Source organism: Oryza sativa, chromosome 2 (assembly GCF_034140825.1).
Source record: "Oryza sativa Japonica Group chromosome 2, ASM3414082v1".
NCBI classification, from domain to species: domain Eukaryota; kingdom Viridiplantae; phylum Streptophyta; class Magnoliopsida; order Poales; family Poaceae; genus Oryza; species Oryza sativa.
In genome coordinates, this window is record NC_089036.1 from 31,382,437 (window position 1) to 31,401,883 (window position 19,447).

The 19,447-nt window shown below is 42.9% G+C and overlaps 1 protein-coding gene across 1 annotated transcript; it reads right to left on the reverse strand.

Annotated features, from left to right (window-relative positions):
• Window positions 1–12,295: 12,295 nt before the first annotated feature.
• On the reverse strand, window positions 12,296–14,011 carry LOC4330672 (probable galacturonosyltransferase-like 9). The gene has a single exon (XM_015767508.3). The coding sequence runs from the start codon at window positions 13,839–13,841 to the stop codon at window positions 12,720–12,722; it is 1,122 nt and encodes a 373-aa protein (XP_015622994.1). The 5' UTR covers window positions 13,842–14,011; the 3' UTR covers window positions 12,296–12,719.
• Window positions 14,012–19,447: the final 5,436 nt, after the last annotated feature.

Below are 19,447 nucleotides of genomic sequence, written 5' to 3' on the forward strand. Positions count from 1 at the left end.
CGACTACCAGAAGAAGGGACGCGCTTGCCGAAGTGCTGCAGTGGCGTGCTCGCTCCAACGGTCTACACGCCCGCCTTGCTAATGCGGTCGGTGATCACACGCGCGTCACGTAGACGCAGACGCGGGTGGGGTACTGCTAATGCGCAGCGATGACCCGCACTCCCCTCCCCCTATATCCGATTCCTCCTCTTCTCACCTTTCCTCCTTCCCTTCTTCCCAAAAATTTAAAAAAAACAAAAGTTAGAAAAATATATGTATAGAAATACTATATATAAAAAATTTGAATTGGGTATGTAAATTTTTGACTTATAAATTTTGGATCTATAAACTTTAGGGGTATAAACTTTAGAGGTATAGAAATACTATATATAGAAAATATTTAAATTCAAATTTGAATTTGAATTTGAATTAGATATAATTTAAATTCAAATTTAAAACGGGTATATAAACTTTTGACTTATAAACTTTAGGTTATAAACTTTAGATGTATAAACTTTAGATCTATAAACTTTAGATGTATAAAAATACTATATATAAAAAAATATTTGGATTCAAATTCAAATTTGAATCAGATATATAAACTTTTGACTTATAAACTTTTGGTCTCTAAACTTTAAATGTGTAAACTTGATGTGTATAAACTTTAAGTGCATAAATTTACTAAAAAAGGAAGTAATACGGTGCCAAAAAAAGAAACAAGGTGGAGGGAGGGAGGGGGAGCCGATCGCTAGCCGAATGCCTGGGCGATCGATCGCTCATTAGAGTTTCCTCTCTTTGTACTGCACTATAAATTTTTAAAAAATAAAAAAACAAAGTTAGAAAAATTTATGTATAGAAATACTATATATAAAAAATATTTGAATTCAAATTTAAATTTGAAACGGGTATGTAAACTTTTGATTTATAAACTTTGAGTCTATAAAGTAATATTCGAATTCAAATTCAAATTTGAATCGGGTATGTAAACTTTTGACTTATAAACTTTGGGTCTATAAACTTTAGGTGTATAAACTTTAGATGTATAAAATACTATATATAAAAAAAATGAATTCAAATTCAAATTTGAATCGGATATAATTCAAATTCAAATTTGAATCGGGTATATAAAGTTTTGACTTATAAACTTTGGGTCTATAAACTTTAGGTCTATAAACTTTAGGTGTATAAACTTTATATGTATATAAATACTATATATAAAAAATATTTGAATTCAAATTCAAATTTGAATCGGATATAAAAACTTTTGATTTATAAACTTTGGGTCTATAAACTTTAAATGTGTAAACTTGATGTGTATAAACTTTAAGTGTATAAATTTACTAAAATAGGAAAATAATGCGATGCAAAAAAAACGTGGAGGAGAGGGAAAACCGATCGCTCCTGGCGATCAATCGCCAACTAGGAGTTGGCAACGCACGCGGTTTTCCTCGTCATCTCTAGCCGCGCCGGCACCGCGCCCCCGCGCGCGCATCCGACGGGCCGGGCACCGCACGTAGCGCTGGCTTCCGGATCGACCCGGTCGCGGGCGCGGACAAGGCGAGGGAAAGCTGCGTGTGGAGGGGGCCGCCTAATGCGCGGGTGATCGCGTAGGATCACCGCGCACGATCAGTTTACATTCTCATGTGCAACGGCTTAGTTTGTTTAGATTGGTGTAGTTAGTTTCTTCTTCCCGTACACGTGTGTTTAGATTGGTTTTGATAACAAAATCAAAAAATTAGTTTGAAAGAAAAAAACAAATTCAAATTCAAATTTAAATCGGGTATGTAAAATTTTGACCTATGAACTTTGGATCTATAAACTTTAGATGTATAAACTTTAGATGTATATAGAAATACTATATTATCGGAGATATGGGTCCGGGGGTATGTGGAGTAAAGGGGAATTATTTTCCCTCCGGCCACGTGACTCCACAGGTTGGCCCCCCTCGGGCTCTCCCGCGGCTTCGCCCCGAGGCCCTCGCCCGGCTGCCGCGCGGCAGAGAGAGAGAGCAAGAAGGGAGCGCAGGCTGAACAGCCATAAATGTGCGACGCCCCAACTGTCCCTCACCGCATTTAATGTGGTCAGGACAGACGTGCGGCGCGCCTAGCTAACCCCTATCCATCGGGTATGATCGGTCTGTGACCGGCCCGTCTCCGTCCCATCCGATGGATAAGGCAATCATGTCCTCACGTCGCCCTTGTCCCCGACGGAGTGGGGGTGGGTATGACTCTACACATCCGGGCGCTACTCGAGGAAGGGCTGTTGCATGTCATCGTTCATTTATAAGGGAATGACAGGGCTGACCCCCGTGTCAGGCGGGGGACGGCGCTGGGTTTCGCGCAAGAATCGGTTATTGTTTAGCTTCCGAGAGAAGGCACAGTTTGAAACCCAAAAAGGTGGAGTGGGGTCCCCCCCCAATGGAGGGTAAGTAGAGGTGGCATATGTGGTATCCCCTTAAGCTATAAAAGGAGGACCCTGCCCACCGAGAAAAAAAAGGAGGGGGGGGGGGCCAAAAAAAAAAAAGAAAACCCGAACTCCAGAAGAGAGGAAGCAAGTGCGCTCTCTGGAGAAAAGAAACCCTTGTAAAACTCATCCATAATCCCAAACACAGGAGTAGGGTGTTACGCTCGATAGCGGCCCGAACCTGTATAATCCGACTACGTGCATTCATTCTTGAGAGTCGTAGGGACGAGCAAGCGACTAACGAGAGACGAGCCTCCGCCCCCGGCCGAACTCACGAAAGGGGGGTCTCACGACTCCCCGCTATTGAGGGTCTTCCCTCGACATATATAAAGAAAATATTTGAATTCAAATTCAAATTTGAATTGGATATAATTCAAATTCAAATTTTAAACGGATATATAAACTTTTGTCTAATAAACTTTGGGTCTATAAACTTTAGTTGTATAAACTTTAGATGTATATAAATACTATATATAAAAAATATTTGAATTCAAATTCAAATTTGAATCGAATATATAAACTTTTGACTTATAAACTTTAGGTCTCTAAACTTTATATGTGTAAATTTGAGGTGACTTCAAATTCAAATTTGAATCGGATATATAAACTTTTGACTTGTAAACTTTGGGTATATAAATTTTAGATGTATATAAATACTATATATAAAAAATATTTGAATTCAAATTCAAATTTGAATCGGATATATAAACTTTTGACTTATAAACTTTAGGTCTCTAAATTTTATATGTGTAAATTTGAGGTGAATTCAAATTCAAATTTAAATCGGATATATAAACTTTTGACTTCTCTAAATTTTATATGTGTAAATTTAAGGTGTACAAACTTTAGGTGCATAAAATTACTAAAATAGGAAAGTAATGCGGTGCCGAAAAAGGAAAATTGAGGGAGGGGGACCGCGCTTAGCCTTTCCGCGCAGACGCTACCATCGCCGTGACGATATGAACCAACGGAATGCATATTGTTTCTTGGTTTTAGCCAACGTTATTTACTAGTATACTTTATTTCCCGCTAGAAAATGACTGATCCTGTGACTTGGCTTTATGACGGAAAGATACAGTAAGTTACTATAATCATCTAAGGTTTATTATCAACTACCATGAAACGAGACGAGATCAAATGTCAAATTGTTCGCAATAAACACACGTAACATGTGCCAATGGCTGACCACGAAACAGGGGTACCACTGGCTGTAATAATCATCGGTTGGTAGCTCGTGCAATTTGTTTGATCTCCTTATCAGACAGTCTAGTGGCTGAATTAATTTTGCGCGTGTGTTACATACAGGAATGAAAAAAAATAAACCAAATTACCTCCATTAACTATTTGCTTTAATTCAAACCATGACTTTATAGAACTGAAATGGACACCCTCAAGCCACTGAAACAGTCAACATAGCTCTTTTGTCACAGGCTACCTTGTGTTTAGCTGACGTGGCTGATATTATGGCATGCGATGGGTTACCTGTCCATTGTCTTTCATCCTCTTTGTTTTAGTTGGATTTCTGGAAGAGTTTTTTTACTGTCCAGCAGGCTTTGGTGGTACCAAATGCTAACCATCAGATGAATTGGATCCAACGGCTGAAATTGATCGGTACCACCCGGTATCGCTTAGTCGTTTGGGTGGTACCGCACGGGTGGAAGGGTAAGGTGGTCTTTTCGCATAGAAAATTTTGGGAACTCGATCGGATCGACGTCTTTCCTCTCCAGATGGCCAGATGCGTGCCGTCGCCGCCGTTGTGTGACCTTGGCTGGCCGTCGCCGCCGTGGTGTCGTCCCCATCCGCAGATGGGCCGGACCAAGACGAGAACACATGGGGGCCATCGTCAATGGAGCAGACCAACACTCTCTGGGCGATATGCCTCAGCGAGAGGTGGAGGGTCGTGCCCATGTTGGCGATGGCAAGGTCAAGCTCCGTCGAGGCAGTCTCCAGCTTGCACCGTGGAGGACTCCTCCGCGACGGCTGCCGTCTCATGCCATCTTCCGAAGCACAGGGATTGCGCAGAGATTTGCAGATGGCAACATAATCCTCGGGAGTATTGCTCATTTCAAATCCTAAAAAGTTAAAAGATTGGAATTTTTTTCCCTCTGACTGAAAGTTTTAACTTTGAGCAATGCTTCTGTCCATCTATCGAGATCAGTTCTTGATAAACAATAATGTCTCTTTCACTCTTTGTTTGAGTACCATCTTTGTACTGTACCTGTATATCTATCTGTATATCTGTATGTACTACTATCAGTTAGAAAGTCCGAAACAATCCTCATTGTGCATGCATCGAATCAATCCTCACTGGCGACCGCGGCCGGACGACGGAGCGAAAGAAGAGAACATCTCTAGCGCCCCTGCCTGTCCAGAAGTAGTTGTTGCCGTACGCGACACGAGCATACCGGCGTGCTGCAGCGCCTCGACGCCGGCAGGAAGCCTGCATGGGTTCTTGTGCAACGAAGCAGGTAGAACTGATGGCTAAGCACTAATACGCACGCCGCGAACACGCCGGAGAAACAGGGGTGCTGCGGGGGCATCGACGGGAGGGAATGAACCGGCGGCGCCAGCTGCCCGTGGAATATTTTACGGTGGGGAGGAGAAGCGTGGGGGGATTGCGGCGCGGATGGGTCAAGTTGCAAAGCCGGGGGAGATTCCTATTGTGCCCTTGCACATTGGACAATTAGATTCAATCTGGTACCATTATGATGGTACCAGTACCTTGAGGTACAATTTGGCGGACTAGAGCAAATCTTTTTCTGGAATGGTTGTTTAGCGAGTATATAATTAAGTCAACAGATTCTCTTTTAATCACTTCAGCTGTTGATTTATAAATTGTTTAGATTCTCCTTATAAGCATGTGATTGGCATTGAAATTATCGTAGTGATAGTAATCATAAGAGTATTATGGTAGTACAAAATTTGAATCCTAAATATTCTTATATTTTAGAATGGATGTAGTATAAGATAATCTAGAAACACACACAATCAGATTTTCTTTTTCTCCCAATTTACATGAAAAAATTTAACCTTCAAGCAAATGTAATGGCTTGTTTTTCTATTTAGTAAACGATATTTTATATATAGGTTTAACTTGGAGCTTCAGCGTTCTGAATCACTGTATTTGTTCAAGTCAAGACCTGTAGATCACCAAATCTTGTCATCATCTGTGGTAGTTAAGGCCTGTAAATAAAATCCAGTCAATGGAGACGGGCACAGTTCTTCATGATAAGTGGAGATTTTTTAAGGTTTATATTAGTAAATTTATTATGTTTGACATTATAATGGTTGACCCACATGAAGCAACCATTCGTCGTTTCAACTGTTTTCCGGTGCCATTTTTTTATTCTTTTCCCGGACGGAAAATATTGCTCAGCAAAATTTCTTAGGGTGCGTTCGTTCCACGGACAATGAGATAGCACATCGTTTTCCGCGCGCACGCTTCCCAAACTACTAAACGGTACGTTTTTTGCAAAAATTTTCTATAGGAAAGTTGCTTTAAAAAATCATATTAATCCATTTTTGCAATTTAAAATAGTTAATACTCAATTAATCACATGCTAATGGCTCACCTCATTTTGCGTATCTTCCCAATCTTCTCAATCCCCTATTCCTCAAACTCGCCTTTATAAAAGGTGTAGATAGAGTGCCAAACCTGTAGCCAACAGCTACTCAATTGAAATATTTGTTATGATCCCGCAAAAAGAAAAAATAAATATTTGTTATGGTGACTATATGGATTTGTTTGGCACATCTCTAGCTCCAACTTCACCTCTCTTCGAGCCGAAACTCAGCCAAATAGTTTCAGCTCTATTTAAAAAGGAAATGAAACAGACTGAAGTGTTTTTACACAAAATGAACTAGAGATGTGGTGTTGGGTTTAGACTATTCCACAACTTTACTTCGTAACCACCTCCTACAGGTAAATTTATGAGTTGAAACCCTATGAAATAGACCCTGTATACTCAACCTTAAGCATCTTTCTCTAAAACTTCTGAACTTCAGTTGTTAAAAAATAGTTGGACGAACGCAATATTTTCGTTTTATTTTCAGATTGTTTTTGGACGTAGGGCCAGATCAAGCATTTGTGCTACAAGTACAAACTCTCATATGAATGCATTTGTTCTTTGCAATTTAATACCAGGTCTCACATGGATGCACATTTATGGGAGTCATACCGTTTCTTCATCACATATATAGTGACAGAATACCTACCGTATACATGCTATTCGCATGAGCAATAATACCATTATATACCTGTGCCTTTTGGTCATGGAAACGAGTAATATTTGGCAATTTGCACCATACTCTTTTATCTACAAATGGCAAATCGCCTTGCCTTTCTCTGACCTAGGCAAAGTGCTATGAAGAAATTAATCAAGAAATGGCCCATGTGATGCCGAGCTACCGGCGCCGAATCCCAAATTAATGTGGTTTTTGGCTGTCTACGTCAACAAGCCTGAGATTTTTAATCCTACCTTTTCATTCCTCGTTCCCTTTTCCCGTTGATTCGTAACTAAATTAGGTCATTAACAACTGGTGTGATTTGTGGGTGTTCGCCGGACTATCTGGTCATTTGGTTGCTTTTGAACGTGGTACAATACTAGAAGCATAGGACCGAATTACAGGGTGGTTCAAATTGGACTTAAACTGATTCTATAAAAAGTTATCAGGTTCAAAGCACGTTTTTGCATGGGATCAATCAGGTTGGAACCAACTGCAATGTGACTGTGACTGAATACTATTATCTTCATGACGTAACAGCGACACTGCTAACTCACCAAGCTCAGATTTGTCTCAGCTGCACCGGACAAGGAAATTTAAGGAGAAGGGTAACAACGAAAGTGATACGAAGTTGAAGACGTTTTGCCCGTATCTAGCTAGAATCTCTCGTCTCTCTGCGCGTTGAAACTTCAAACAACGGTAAATTTTGGAGGTGTTCTTAGGATCGTTATCTCCTACAGCTTCCCCTGTACAATCTAAGCTGACTTGACCCACGGCGGCTTCTGCAGATTTGGTCTTAATTTGGTTCTGATCAACCAAGATCTGGGGACTATTAGACCTACATATCACTATATGGCAGATTGGCAGTGATAGCAACTAGTAGTCAGTAACAGCTAACAACAACACAAGTTATGTGATGATGGGATATTAAGAGGATTAGTCATTAATACAGTATCATGCAGAAGAAGAGCAGAAGGTCCTCCAGTGCTATCAACGCGTCAGATTAGCAGTTCAGATTTCAGAACAACACATGAAAACAAGTGCAATCAATTTCCCACCCCAATTCTATTGCCTCGATATTGACTTGACACCAAATTCTATTGCCGGAGTTCGCTGAACCGGAAGAGAGACCTTGCCGTTGTCCGGCGTCTATCGTTTCCCAGAGAAACGCCGGCCTCTGCCTCCACCGTGACGAGCTCTGTCGGCCGCCGGCCATGGGGAAAAAGCCGGTTAATAGAAGTCCAAAGGTAAAAAATTCTGCGACAAATGGGCCGGTTTAACCAATGGGCCTACTCTTCATGGAAGCCCATAGGCCTTAGCTGCTCGTGCTTATGCACTGATCATGATGGACCTTGGGCTAAAAACACAAGCTAAATTTGACAAAATTATGAATTTCCTGATTCCATTTTCACGAACTGATGCCTTCCTATTGAATTTTCACCCTCAGCAAAGGACACATCATACTTATGTAGTATCGGCATTTGTGCGTTGCAAAGTGTCAAGTGCTAAATTACAAATGTTCAAATTCATCATGTCTACTCATCAATTGTGTTTCAGGCCACTCATCTGTCAATAATTCTTGTGGGAAAATTCGGTCCATCAAATCCAAACCCCATATGTGGCTGGGCTTCAGGAAGCTTTTGCCTAGAGCTAGTTGGGCCTGACCATGGCAACGAGCTACTCCCAGTCTCCCGGACAAGTAAACTGCAAAATCACAATTCACAAGTCAAATGATCAAACATATCTTTTAAAAAAAAAGAAGCTTCTTTCTTGTATACAGTACATATAGCTTTAGCCTTTCTGTCCAAGCAGTTCACTTGCTTTCTCCACCAGCAGGTAAAGAATGCTGTACTTAGTTGGATCTGATGCCCTGTTCTTAGAGTAGGCTTGTCACCTTCCCTTCCATCTGGGTTTCACTCTCACCAAGCCATGATCCAATTCTTTACTGATGCTACCTAGCCATCTATAGTTCTACATATATATATATATATATATATATATATATATATATATATATATATATATATATACACGACTTTATTCTCAAATTTGTCTTGGTTTGATTCTTTCTGCAGGACCAGTCTTGCAACGTGAGGTTTGCATCTGTGACAATTCCATAAACTTAGGAGACAAGCAAGGGTGTGTCCCGGCCTCTACCCCAAGTATCCGATGCCTTGGAGTAGACTATACTTTGCTCATGAGTGTGATTTCTAGTCCTTTTCAGTGACTAAATGTACCAGGCATTAGACAATTAGTACTTAAACCTAATGACAAATCTCGTTACAGTTAGATTATCATCAATGCTTGGTGAGATTTCTGAATCCGAAATCTTGACTTGCTCCTGAATCATGACAGGAATTGTCTTTCTGAATTTCGAATACAATTCAACGAAAAGCATGCATGATCGTACAAATCTGTGTTCCATGGTCTGTGTCTGGGTTTGATGAGCTTAGCAAGGCAACAGTACCGGACTATCTATCTCTTTCTTGTGCTGAGTTTTTGCAACAGAAACTCACCAAATTTGTCCTGCATTTTTGTGAAAGGCTTAAGACTAGCCTTGTCTCTGCAGTCTGCACTGCATTTCTTCTTTAGAACAGTGATTGTAGTTTGGTGCAACGAACACTTGCAAAGAGCCAAGGACAGCTCTGTAGTCTGTACTACTACTAACCCCCTGCATCCTCCTTTCGATATTCCTTTCTCAGGGAGTTAGTTACCTGCACGCATTTAGGTGAGCAACCCAGTTGTAAGATTCCTGTTCGTTGCTTAACCAAATCCGTTAATTAACCAATGCCTCTCAATCCAATCTAGTGACACACACAACAAATCATTACGAGATATTCTTTACCTTGGACAACCCGGCTAATCTGTTCTTGTCCTCTTTAATTAACAAGTCAAGAACAGGTCGTTGGGAGCTGTTCAGTAGCATGCTCCTAGTGACAGCCGTACGGTTCAGGTACAAAGTGTACAAGGCTTCTAGATGACTAGAGCCGCGCCAAAATCCAAATGTGCAACCTAGCTAGTATTACCGGCTTTAATCACCTGTGTGACACTGATTAGTCAGCTGTAATGAGCTTGATAAGCTTACACTAACTAGCTAGACTCAATGTCATTGTCATACTCCCTTTCCCTGCTTTGCTGATGACTGACGCCATTATAATGATGTTACTTAACGTCGCCAAATACAAAGGATGGACATAGATAATAGCAGCAGCTTTGGTGGCCACGGAGGCCCAATTGTTGGCGGTGGTTGGTTTTTAGGTGGTTTGATGAGTTTGTTATGCTCTTAAACTCATCCAGTGCTGTACTTTTTAACAGGGGAAAAGATGGCTACCTGTCTCGCTACAGTTTGGCCCCTTTTGCTGCTAACACTAGCACCTCTCATGGTCTCACTCTAATCTGCATGATCATTTCGTTTTATGTGCAGACAAAATACCCGATTCTTTTCAGATTATTTAACTGGATTATTAGAATGGATTAATTGCTGTACGCTTCAAAAAGTAAGTTTTTTTTCAAAATCTTTTTTTCTAATGTATTGTTTGGATTACTTGTTTTAAATATATGTTAAGTTTATTCATCTATATTTAATTTATCCCAATAATTAAGTAGATAATCCATAACAATAATTTAAATTAAATAGCGTCGTTCGGGCCTAACGCCTTTCGGTTCGGTGAATGTGCTACGCTCAAAATGACACCTGCTCCAAGCAGCGCCAAGCTTCAAACATTCAGGCCAGTTTCTGGCTTAAAATCGATCTGGTCGTCGCTGCACGTCGTGAATTCATAGAGAGATCAACCAGGAAAGCTGAATCCAACCACATGAAATGATGAATTCGCCTCGTGTCTGAACTCTGAAGCTTCGCGTTTCTGAAACCGATCGGTGGCCGACAGTTTCGGCAACAGACGAACCTGCAGCTACAGCATAGCTTCCAGGAGGGTTGGCTGCTTAGGCTTTGGTCGTCTGGAATGCATGATCCAGGAAGCAACCGTGACCGTCCGATGGAGATCCAACGACGCTGGGGTGGTTCGTTGGGCAGTGGCCATCACTGGAGCCAACTAAAAACTCGTGTTTTTTCTTTTGCTGGGCTCGGGGTTTACGGGTATGAAGCATGTGAAAGGAATTGAATACGATTTGGAGTGTAGGGTGGTTGATGACAAGTAGGTGAAGTTCATCACACTCACAGGATTGAGAGAGGGGCAGAGAATGCAAGAACAATCATGGGCTCCATGCACTTGCCTTGCATTTTCCAATTCTCCAGCTGGTCATTGGCAGCCTCCAGGCTGGGGAGTTGTGGGTCGTAGCGTATAAACCCTTGCGTTGCGCCATCATCAAGCAACGTGGCAGCATCTCCTGCAATGTCTCCCTATCTCTCAGCCGTCCGATCACGAAATTGACGATCGACATTTTAGTAGGAAAACTTTTTTTTTAAAAAAGATATGGGGTGATGTCAACCATCTAGCTTGTGATGTCAAGGTTTTTGCTGTTCTTGGTGCTTGTGGGGTAAAGGGGACTTCTATGCATTATTCAAGTGCAGGCATATTTGGGAACATAAATAGCAAAATGGCTAGTATCTTCTAGAGGTTAAGAAAAGGCATGCTTACAAGTTGTAAAGTTGTATAATAGGGAAAGGTAGGAAATGTGCTGAACTGCTGATGGTGGACGTTTTATGTGGTGTGGAGGATGCCCATATGCGAGAAGTCTAAAGCTGCTTTCAGAATTATTAGCAGAACATGTTCTTGAAGATTGACAGTGTATGCTATGCAGCTATCTCAGTCATCAATCATCACAGAACAATATAATTGAGATGCTGTTGCTGCTACAATTTCAGAGAACAGCCTTTTGTTATTTCCATGGTTGTCAAAAGTTTGAACTGAAGAAAATTTCCTGCTTTGCTCTGCGTGAACTGTACTGGGAATTTTTAAACTGAAGTGAACTGTATTACTGATTTTGTGGAGATTTAGGTGGGTTAGTTGGGGGATTAGTACAATAAATTTTGAATATTAGTTAGTCTGTTGAGAGGTCCCTATCTTCTGCTTCGACTTTCTGATATAAAAGTTCATCTTAACAAACTATATTATTATTTGTTTCATTGGCTGTCTTTGCAGCTGTATGTGCGCAATCCATCTGTAAAGATCCTCTAATAGTATAATGCTCTTGCTCCACTTGAAATGCTCTTTGCTACGTGTATGCGAAGAAACACAAGGCACCAACTCACAAGTCAGAACATACAAGTCATCTCACTGCTTCAGACTTTCAGAGAAACAAAAACTTCCAGAACACAGGAAACAAGCTTGAAATCCAAACAGAAGCTCAGAGCATACAGCCAGGGGAAAACATACCAGCATACCAGCAGGTAGCAGCAGCAATTTCTGACAGTGCAAAAACTACAGAATCAGCAGTACATTAGGCCATTCTGGATTAACAGAGTCAGCAGAAAGGGTAAATCATGCAGATTAGACCATTGTGTATGAATAACAGTAAGAAAAAGAAACATAGCAGCAGCAAAAGATTGAACCATTGTGGATCAACATAACTGGCAAAACACAGACTGCAAGAGATTGAGGCATTGAGCCATTCTGGTCTTCAGGATGAGCTATAGATGCAACATTGTTTCAGCTCAGACACAAGGATGGGATCAACTCATTTTGATTCAAATCAATTCAATCAATATTATGCGAGTTCAGCGAACAAACATGTGGATTCTGAACTAATAGACAAAAAAATGAAACCTTTATCCTATCCAAGAATTGTACACCACCAATCAAGTAATTCCATCCCCCCAAAGTCAGCCACCTCCAAACCGAAGCCTAACGAATCAATCTGAATTGTACCACAAATGAACAAGAATTTGCTTCCTCTATTCTCCATCTTCCCTTTGTGCGCCACCGCAGTGTGCCGCCCCTCCCCTTCACTGTCCTGTACAGCCGAAGGCGGCAGCTGGCTTGTGGTGGCAGCTGTGATGGCTGTGGCAATGAATTGCAAAGCAATTCCATCACCACACACAGCTCCACAAGGCAACCTCAATGAAAGAATTATTGTGTATACTCATTAGCTGTCTACCAAGAAAATGCCGCCGCAGGCAATGCCGATGATGACAATGCGAACGGTGCTGATGCTGAAGATGAATCACCCTCTGCAATGTAGAGGTCGTATGATTTCCAAGTGTGGTCGAGCGGGCAAGGCTTGCCGGCGTCGAGCCGGTCCCATGGCTTGCCCTTCCCGGACCAGTGCATGAGGCTGACAGGGCCCTTGTGGAGAGGGCGGCAGCTGCCGAGGACGTTGTCGCCGCCCAATCCGTGCTGGTTCCAGCGGTGGTCGACGGCCTCCACCTCGCCGGCGAACACCAGCAAGAACGGGGGCAGCGACCCTAGCTCGTAGATTCGCTTCTCCTTCTGCAGCTCCATCCACACCTCGATGCGGCGACGGTAGTTGCCGACGCGCCACCGCCGGAGGTCGATGACCATGACGCCGGTGTTGAAGTAGCAGGGCGCGCGGCGTCGCCCGGCGAAGACGCGGTCGCCGAGCTGCGGGTCGGACCAGAAGGTCTCGGTGAAGTAGCGGGAGAAGTTGGCGTGGCAGTACTCGGGCGCGGCCACGACGGCGGCGGCGGGCAGGCGCGTCTCCCAGAGGCGCCTCACGTCGTCGACGGCGAGCACGTCGGAGTCGAGGTATATCGCCCGCGGGACGCACTTGGGGAGCAGGTCGGCGAGGTAGTTCCTGGCGTAGTTGAGCGGCGCCTCGAGAGCGGCGCGCACGGACGCCGAGATGAGCCCGGTGACCGCGTCAGCGCGGAACGGGTAGATCTCGAACCGAAGCGACGGGAACGACGCCGCCACGGCGGTCCTCAGCTCCCCGACCCCACCCCCGCACCCCTCGCCGCCGTCCGCCGCCGCCAGGAAGTGGAAGAATATCGACTCCGGGCACGACGCGTGCTTGAGCAGCGAGTAGATGGCCGCCATGGACCCCCTCAGGTAGTGCGCGTCGAGCGTCATCGCGATGTGGACCAGCCCCGGGTCGCACACCCCCGCCCCCGCCACCGCCGCCGGGCACCCCTCCCCGTTCCTGTACTCCGGCGCCTCCGCGAACCTCGGCAACGCCGCGCCCACATCCCCCACCACCACCGCCACCACCACCACCACCAACGCCAATCCGGCCCGCATCGCCGGATTGCCCCCCATATCCGGCGCCTCCGGCCTCGATTCCCTCCTCCTCCTCCCACCCTCGGGGGGGTTGGGGTGGGTTCTTGGAGGTCGGCGTCCCCTTCTTCCTCGTCGCGCTTGTATGTGCGGGGGTGGGTGGCGAGCGAGGCGGAGGCGAGGCGAGGGCGAGGGCGGAGGCGATCGAATCCGCCGGGTTTGTTTTTTCGGGGGGGAGATTTATACATGTGGCTTTACCAATAAAACCACCGTGTTTTTTTAGAATATGCGGGTCCCGCGTCGTCGCCTTCGCTTTGCTTACGCGTTAATCTCCCCTGCAACGCGACCGCGACCGACCGAGAGCCGGGGTTGGTTCGTTAGGGCTAAAATGGATCGGCGTTACTGCTTCACAAGCTCTCTTTTCTTTTTTCTGGGAGATACTCGGCAACGCACACACCACGTACTCTCTCTCCCTCGCTCTTTCTAGTTTCATAATTTCTAACGATTTAGATAACGATGACATATATCTTCAAAATATATTTTGACTATACAGTCATAAAATATAAGCATTTTTAAGCATAGTAAAAAGTCAAACATTTTTAACTTTTGACTATTAATAACAAGAAAAATAAAAAAATCAATTATATAAAATTAATGTTAGTAGATTTATCATTAAACAAACTATCATAATATGTATCTTTTTTTATTTAAAACATCTTGCTTTTATATATATTGTTAATCAAAGTAGCATCTCGGAGACCGTGTCAGAGTCCAAAAATACTTATATTTTGGGACGGAGGGAGTACACAATAAATAAATATTTTTTCGTCTAAAAAATAAGTGTACTTCTATAGTTTCAACTTCAAATTAAACTAGAGATGTGCATTTATTTTAGGACGAAGGAAATATATTTTTAGTTTTATTCTACTACTTTTAAACTAATATTTTAAAATTTATTAATAATAGAAGTTATAAATGTTAATCTTAATTTCGTTTGAAACGTCAAAAATTACGGAAGCCGAGTATCTCGGCTTCGGCTGTCTTCTTGTAGCAGTAGCAACGCGAAGCAACAGCGACCACGGCTGATCACATGTGGGCGCGCCCGTGACAGTGTTAATGCATTCATCAGAGTTGGCAAGTGGACGCCGCAAGCTTCGCATTAGGATCAGGGGATAAAAAAAAAAGAGTATATGCGTTTGGATGATTACAGTGTTAATCATGATCATGCTACGAATAGTCATATGACAGCTACGAGACACATTCGGTGAATTATAAATACCCGTGCAAGCAGGGGATTGCAATGTTTAATTGTGTTACAAATATAGCCATTATGATATATATTTTTTGCAGTGTTAATGAATCTTCATTTATGTCTTGATATTTGTGTCATTTTGGTGAGGCCTAAGCTAAGTTATTGGTGTACATTCATGTGCGACCAAAATAAATTGTGAAGAGAAATTTTCTTCGCGGGAACATACAAATCGGAGAAATTTGTCAAAGCTTTCAAGCTGACGATGGTACGAATTGTCCCTATGTGGTCCTCTACGATCGTACACGCAAATCCCTCCAAATTTCACCGATATATTGGTACTAGACGACATCTTTTCACGGTATATATATAACAAAAATGATTTTGACCACCTTTATACCAACATCAGGTAGAAGTATAATGTTACATACTCCCTCCTCCCTCCGTCCCGAAAAAAACGAATGAAAGACTGGATGTGATATATTCTAGTACAATAAATCTGGATAGAGGTATATCCAGATTCATAGTACTAGGATGTGTCTATGTTGGTTTTTTATGGGACGGAGGGAGTACACGCGCTATGATTCTAGTAGTTAAGGCTCACTATTACAGAATTGCATGTTCTTTCTAAAAAAATTCATAGGCATTTTAGTAAAAAAAACAGAATTAAGGGGATGTTGACGTAAAACACAAGGCCTGGGAGATCTGCTTAACTCCAGTGTAGGTCCAAAGCTCACCTTCGGGTGTGTTAGCGTGCCAGTTGATTTGATCCTGCAATCAACAAAAAATAGAAACAAAGAGATCGCGGTTTAATCTATAAATGATAGCCGATCGGCTAAGTGCCGATGACATATCATTTATCTTTGAGCCGATGTCATATGTGAATCGATCGGCGACTATAAATAGATAATAAAAAACTAAACCTACTCGATCGGCTGTAGATATTACCAATATATAGTTCTTATATCGATATATATTTAAATCAAGTGATTGGGATAGATCGGTCGCCATGCCGAGACAGTATAAATCACTTGGATCGAAATATATATTAATAACAGGACTATATATGTTTATAGCATAGCCGATCATATAGATCTAGCATGTATTGGCTAATACTCCGATACTACTCTATATAAGAATATTAAAACAAGTATAATATATCAAACAAAAGCTTAATATACTTAAATGCAATAAGATCTTGACATAAAGGGCGGATTTAACATGTCACTGAAGCATATAGAGCGAATATAGTTAAATCAGATAAGATCGGCTGAAACTCCGATACTACCCTAATCGGCAACCAGAAGGCAGGCTAGAGATTGATATTCTAAGCACGACTTAATAGATCAAACTCAACTGATGCGGCATTAAGTATGAAAAGAAGAATAATATCTAGACAATCAAGCCGCTGAAAGTTTCATAGAGTGGTGGATATCTTATATAATCTAAATCAACATCAAAATCTAACCTAATCGGCTGCCCTCTACTAACAAATGTTAGCCGATTGTAGGTTAGATAGTGATATTGCCAGAGATTATGTACGATATATGATAACTCGATGAATTACGTAAACAAGATTAGAGTATCATAAAGATGGAAGCACTAATCCCGATAACACAAGCCATCATAACAAGTTTTACCTCTTGTTGAAGATCGAAACCGATGCAGCTCAACCCGAAAGCAAGAACTCGTCGAAATAAAACTAAAGCAAAAAGGTGGCGATGCGCGGAAATTGTATTGAACGTGTGTGTTTTTAATTACATAGGGCTCGGAGTCTATTTATACCCGAAAATTACAAGATATGTCCATACCGAACACGACTATTATCTCTAACAAACTCTAAGATACCACAAGTGTTTACGGCAGACTTTTGCCCAAGCATATCTCTAAGGAAATTACATAAAATGTCCTAATTAATAGATACAATTGCCTTCCCAGGACTCTATCCATACGTGGCAATCTTCTTGAAGCACCTCAACCCAACCCGATGTCGTACACCAAGTCGTATTGTTGGAATCGGCTGCATCACCTAACCAAGTCTGACTCCAACTCAGCCGATCCAATCGTACCCGATCCGGACTTCAGCCGATTCTTACTTTGTTTCCGCGACAATCTTCATCTTCGACCCCGCTTCAATCTAATCTTCATCTCTGATACTGATATTACCAAATTTGGTCGTTAACACATGCCCCCCAAGTCCGGAATATTCGGTAATGTTTCGGATTTGCCGCATATCGCCTCCGAGCAAGTTTCGTACTCCGCCGTTTTCCGACCGTTATCCTCAGTGCTTTAAATACTAACCGCCGTCCTGAAAAATCTTTATCCCGTTACTTCCGTTTTCACCGCCGAAGCCAACCTTGTCCTCTTCTTCTCCGGCGATTTCTCCGACGCACAAGGCGATCCCCAGGCGACTTCATCTCCGGCCAGATCTCCACCCGCGACGATGTCTTCTTCCGCCAGCCCGTCTGCCGCGCCGTCAGCTGAGTACGCTGAGGTAAGTTCCCATCGGCTAGATCCCCTTTCTCAGCATCGAACCGATCTTACAACACCTCATCTTGTTTTCCCCTTCTTGGTTCTTTTGAATCTGCAGCATCTTTCCAACCTAGTTGCAATTCCCAACCTGTCGCACGAAAATTACTTCTCGTCCAAGTTGGCAACCCTAATCCCACCGAGTTCGTTATTGGCGAACCAATAGGATTCCTTTCAGACTGACCAACCCAGATTTAGGTCACTGGAGAAACACTTTCAAATCCTGGCCATCTCTCGAGAAAACCTCACCCGAGAAAACTTGGATCACATGGTTCAAGCGCATGTCGGCTAGCAAAAGAGTTCATTGGGATGAAATCGGAATCGGCCAAGCACTTGATCTCACCATAGCCAACTCAGCTAAAGACGAGCCCTTAATGGCAGCTGCCTCCTATTTTTGGTCCAATACCATCAATGCCTTCTTGTTCAATCAAGGGCCGATGATTCCAACTCTCATAGATATCATAATGATTACGGGTCTGGACGTCACCTCATCGGCTAACCCTATGAGCTTGAAAACGAAGAACCAATATGACTTCAGGACCAAGAGCATAGGCGGCTGGTCAGGCTATGTAGCAGCATATATGGGCCAAGGTTTTGTCACTCCTCGAGAACATGTAGCTTTTCTGCTAATGCGGCTAGAAAAATTCCTCTTTTGTGGATCAAGCTGTGGGCCTACAACCAACTGGCAGTTCGTAGCCGAAGCCTTGGAGACAAAGAGACAATTTCCTCTAGGCAAAATCCTCCTCGGCTATTTGTACCAAATGCTACACAATACATCGGCTAAGCTGGCCGTCGGCTCAGTAGTCGGAGCAGGTGGACCATGGTGGCTATTGCAATCTTGGTTGAATCTAGTAGTTATGAAGTTTGTCAATCGGCCATATGTAACAGAAGCCGAATTCCCAAGACTGGAACCGACTGTAGATGATGAAGAAGAAGAACGCACTCATCGTAGGTGCACATCTTACGGAGAATATGCCTCCACACCAGCCGATGCAGGAGCAAAGCTATCGGCCGAGCTGCTCAAGGACTGGTTCTGCAGTTTTTATGAGGGTTTCCAAAAAGATACTCGAGTTTGGTTCCTCTACGAAGATTCAATACTTCTGGAGAATCCATTGGACTTTAGGTTTGAAGATATCAATCACGAAAGATATCAAAAACCCAGAGAAATCTTCTCAGCTGCAATCAGTCCATGTATCCTCACTGTTGGCATTCATCAAGGAAGAAACATCCAGGTTTCTTATGAGTTTTATCACCCAATGAGCTCAGCCAGACAACTAGGAATGGGCCAACTCCCAATTGGCTTATTCTTTGCCGATAAGATCCAGTGCCGAGGGGAAATTTCATCAACCTTAATGATGGATCGGCTGCTTAATCTCCAGGACCCCCTCTAGGCAGCATTGACAATATAAAGCTGGCAGCCTTCAGGAGCAAAGCATTTAACAGATGGTGGGGTGAATGGAAACTGCACCTATTCCATCAATCGGCTTCTATGTATATGACAGACCTCTTTCCAGATGTTGTCCCTCAGGCATGTCTTGATTTACTTAATTTCATTTGAATAATTGTTTAGCCGACTAATCTTGACTAATTTTCCTTTTAATTTGTAGACAACAGAGTTCTCTCCTCCTCGCCAGAGCAATAGTGGCAGAAATATTGAGTATGCCCTAGGGCTGATTCCAAACGAGGGTGGACCATCTCCTCCTGTTATTGGCTATAATGCCCCCAGGACTTCAACTCTCCTTCAAGGGCTCATCAGAGAACCAGCCGACGCCGGCAAGAAGAGAAAAACTAGGTCATCGGCTATAGATGCATCGGCTTAGGCACCAAAGAAGAAAGCCAAGCCGAAGAAAACCAAGCTAGCTGATGATCT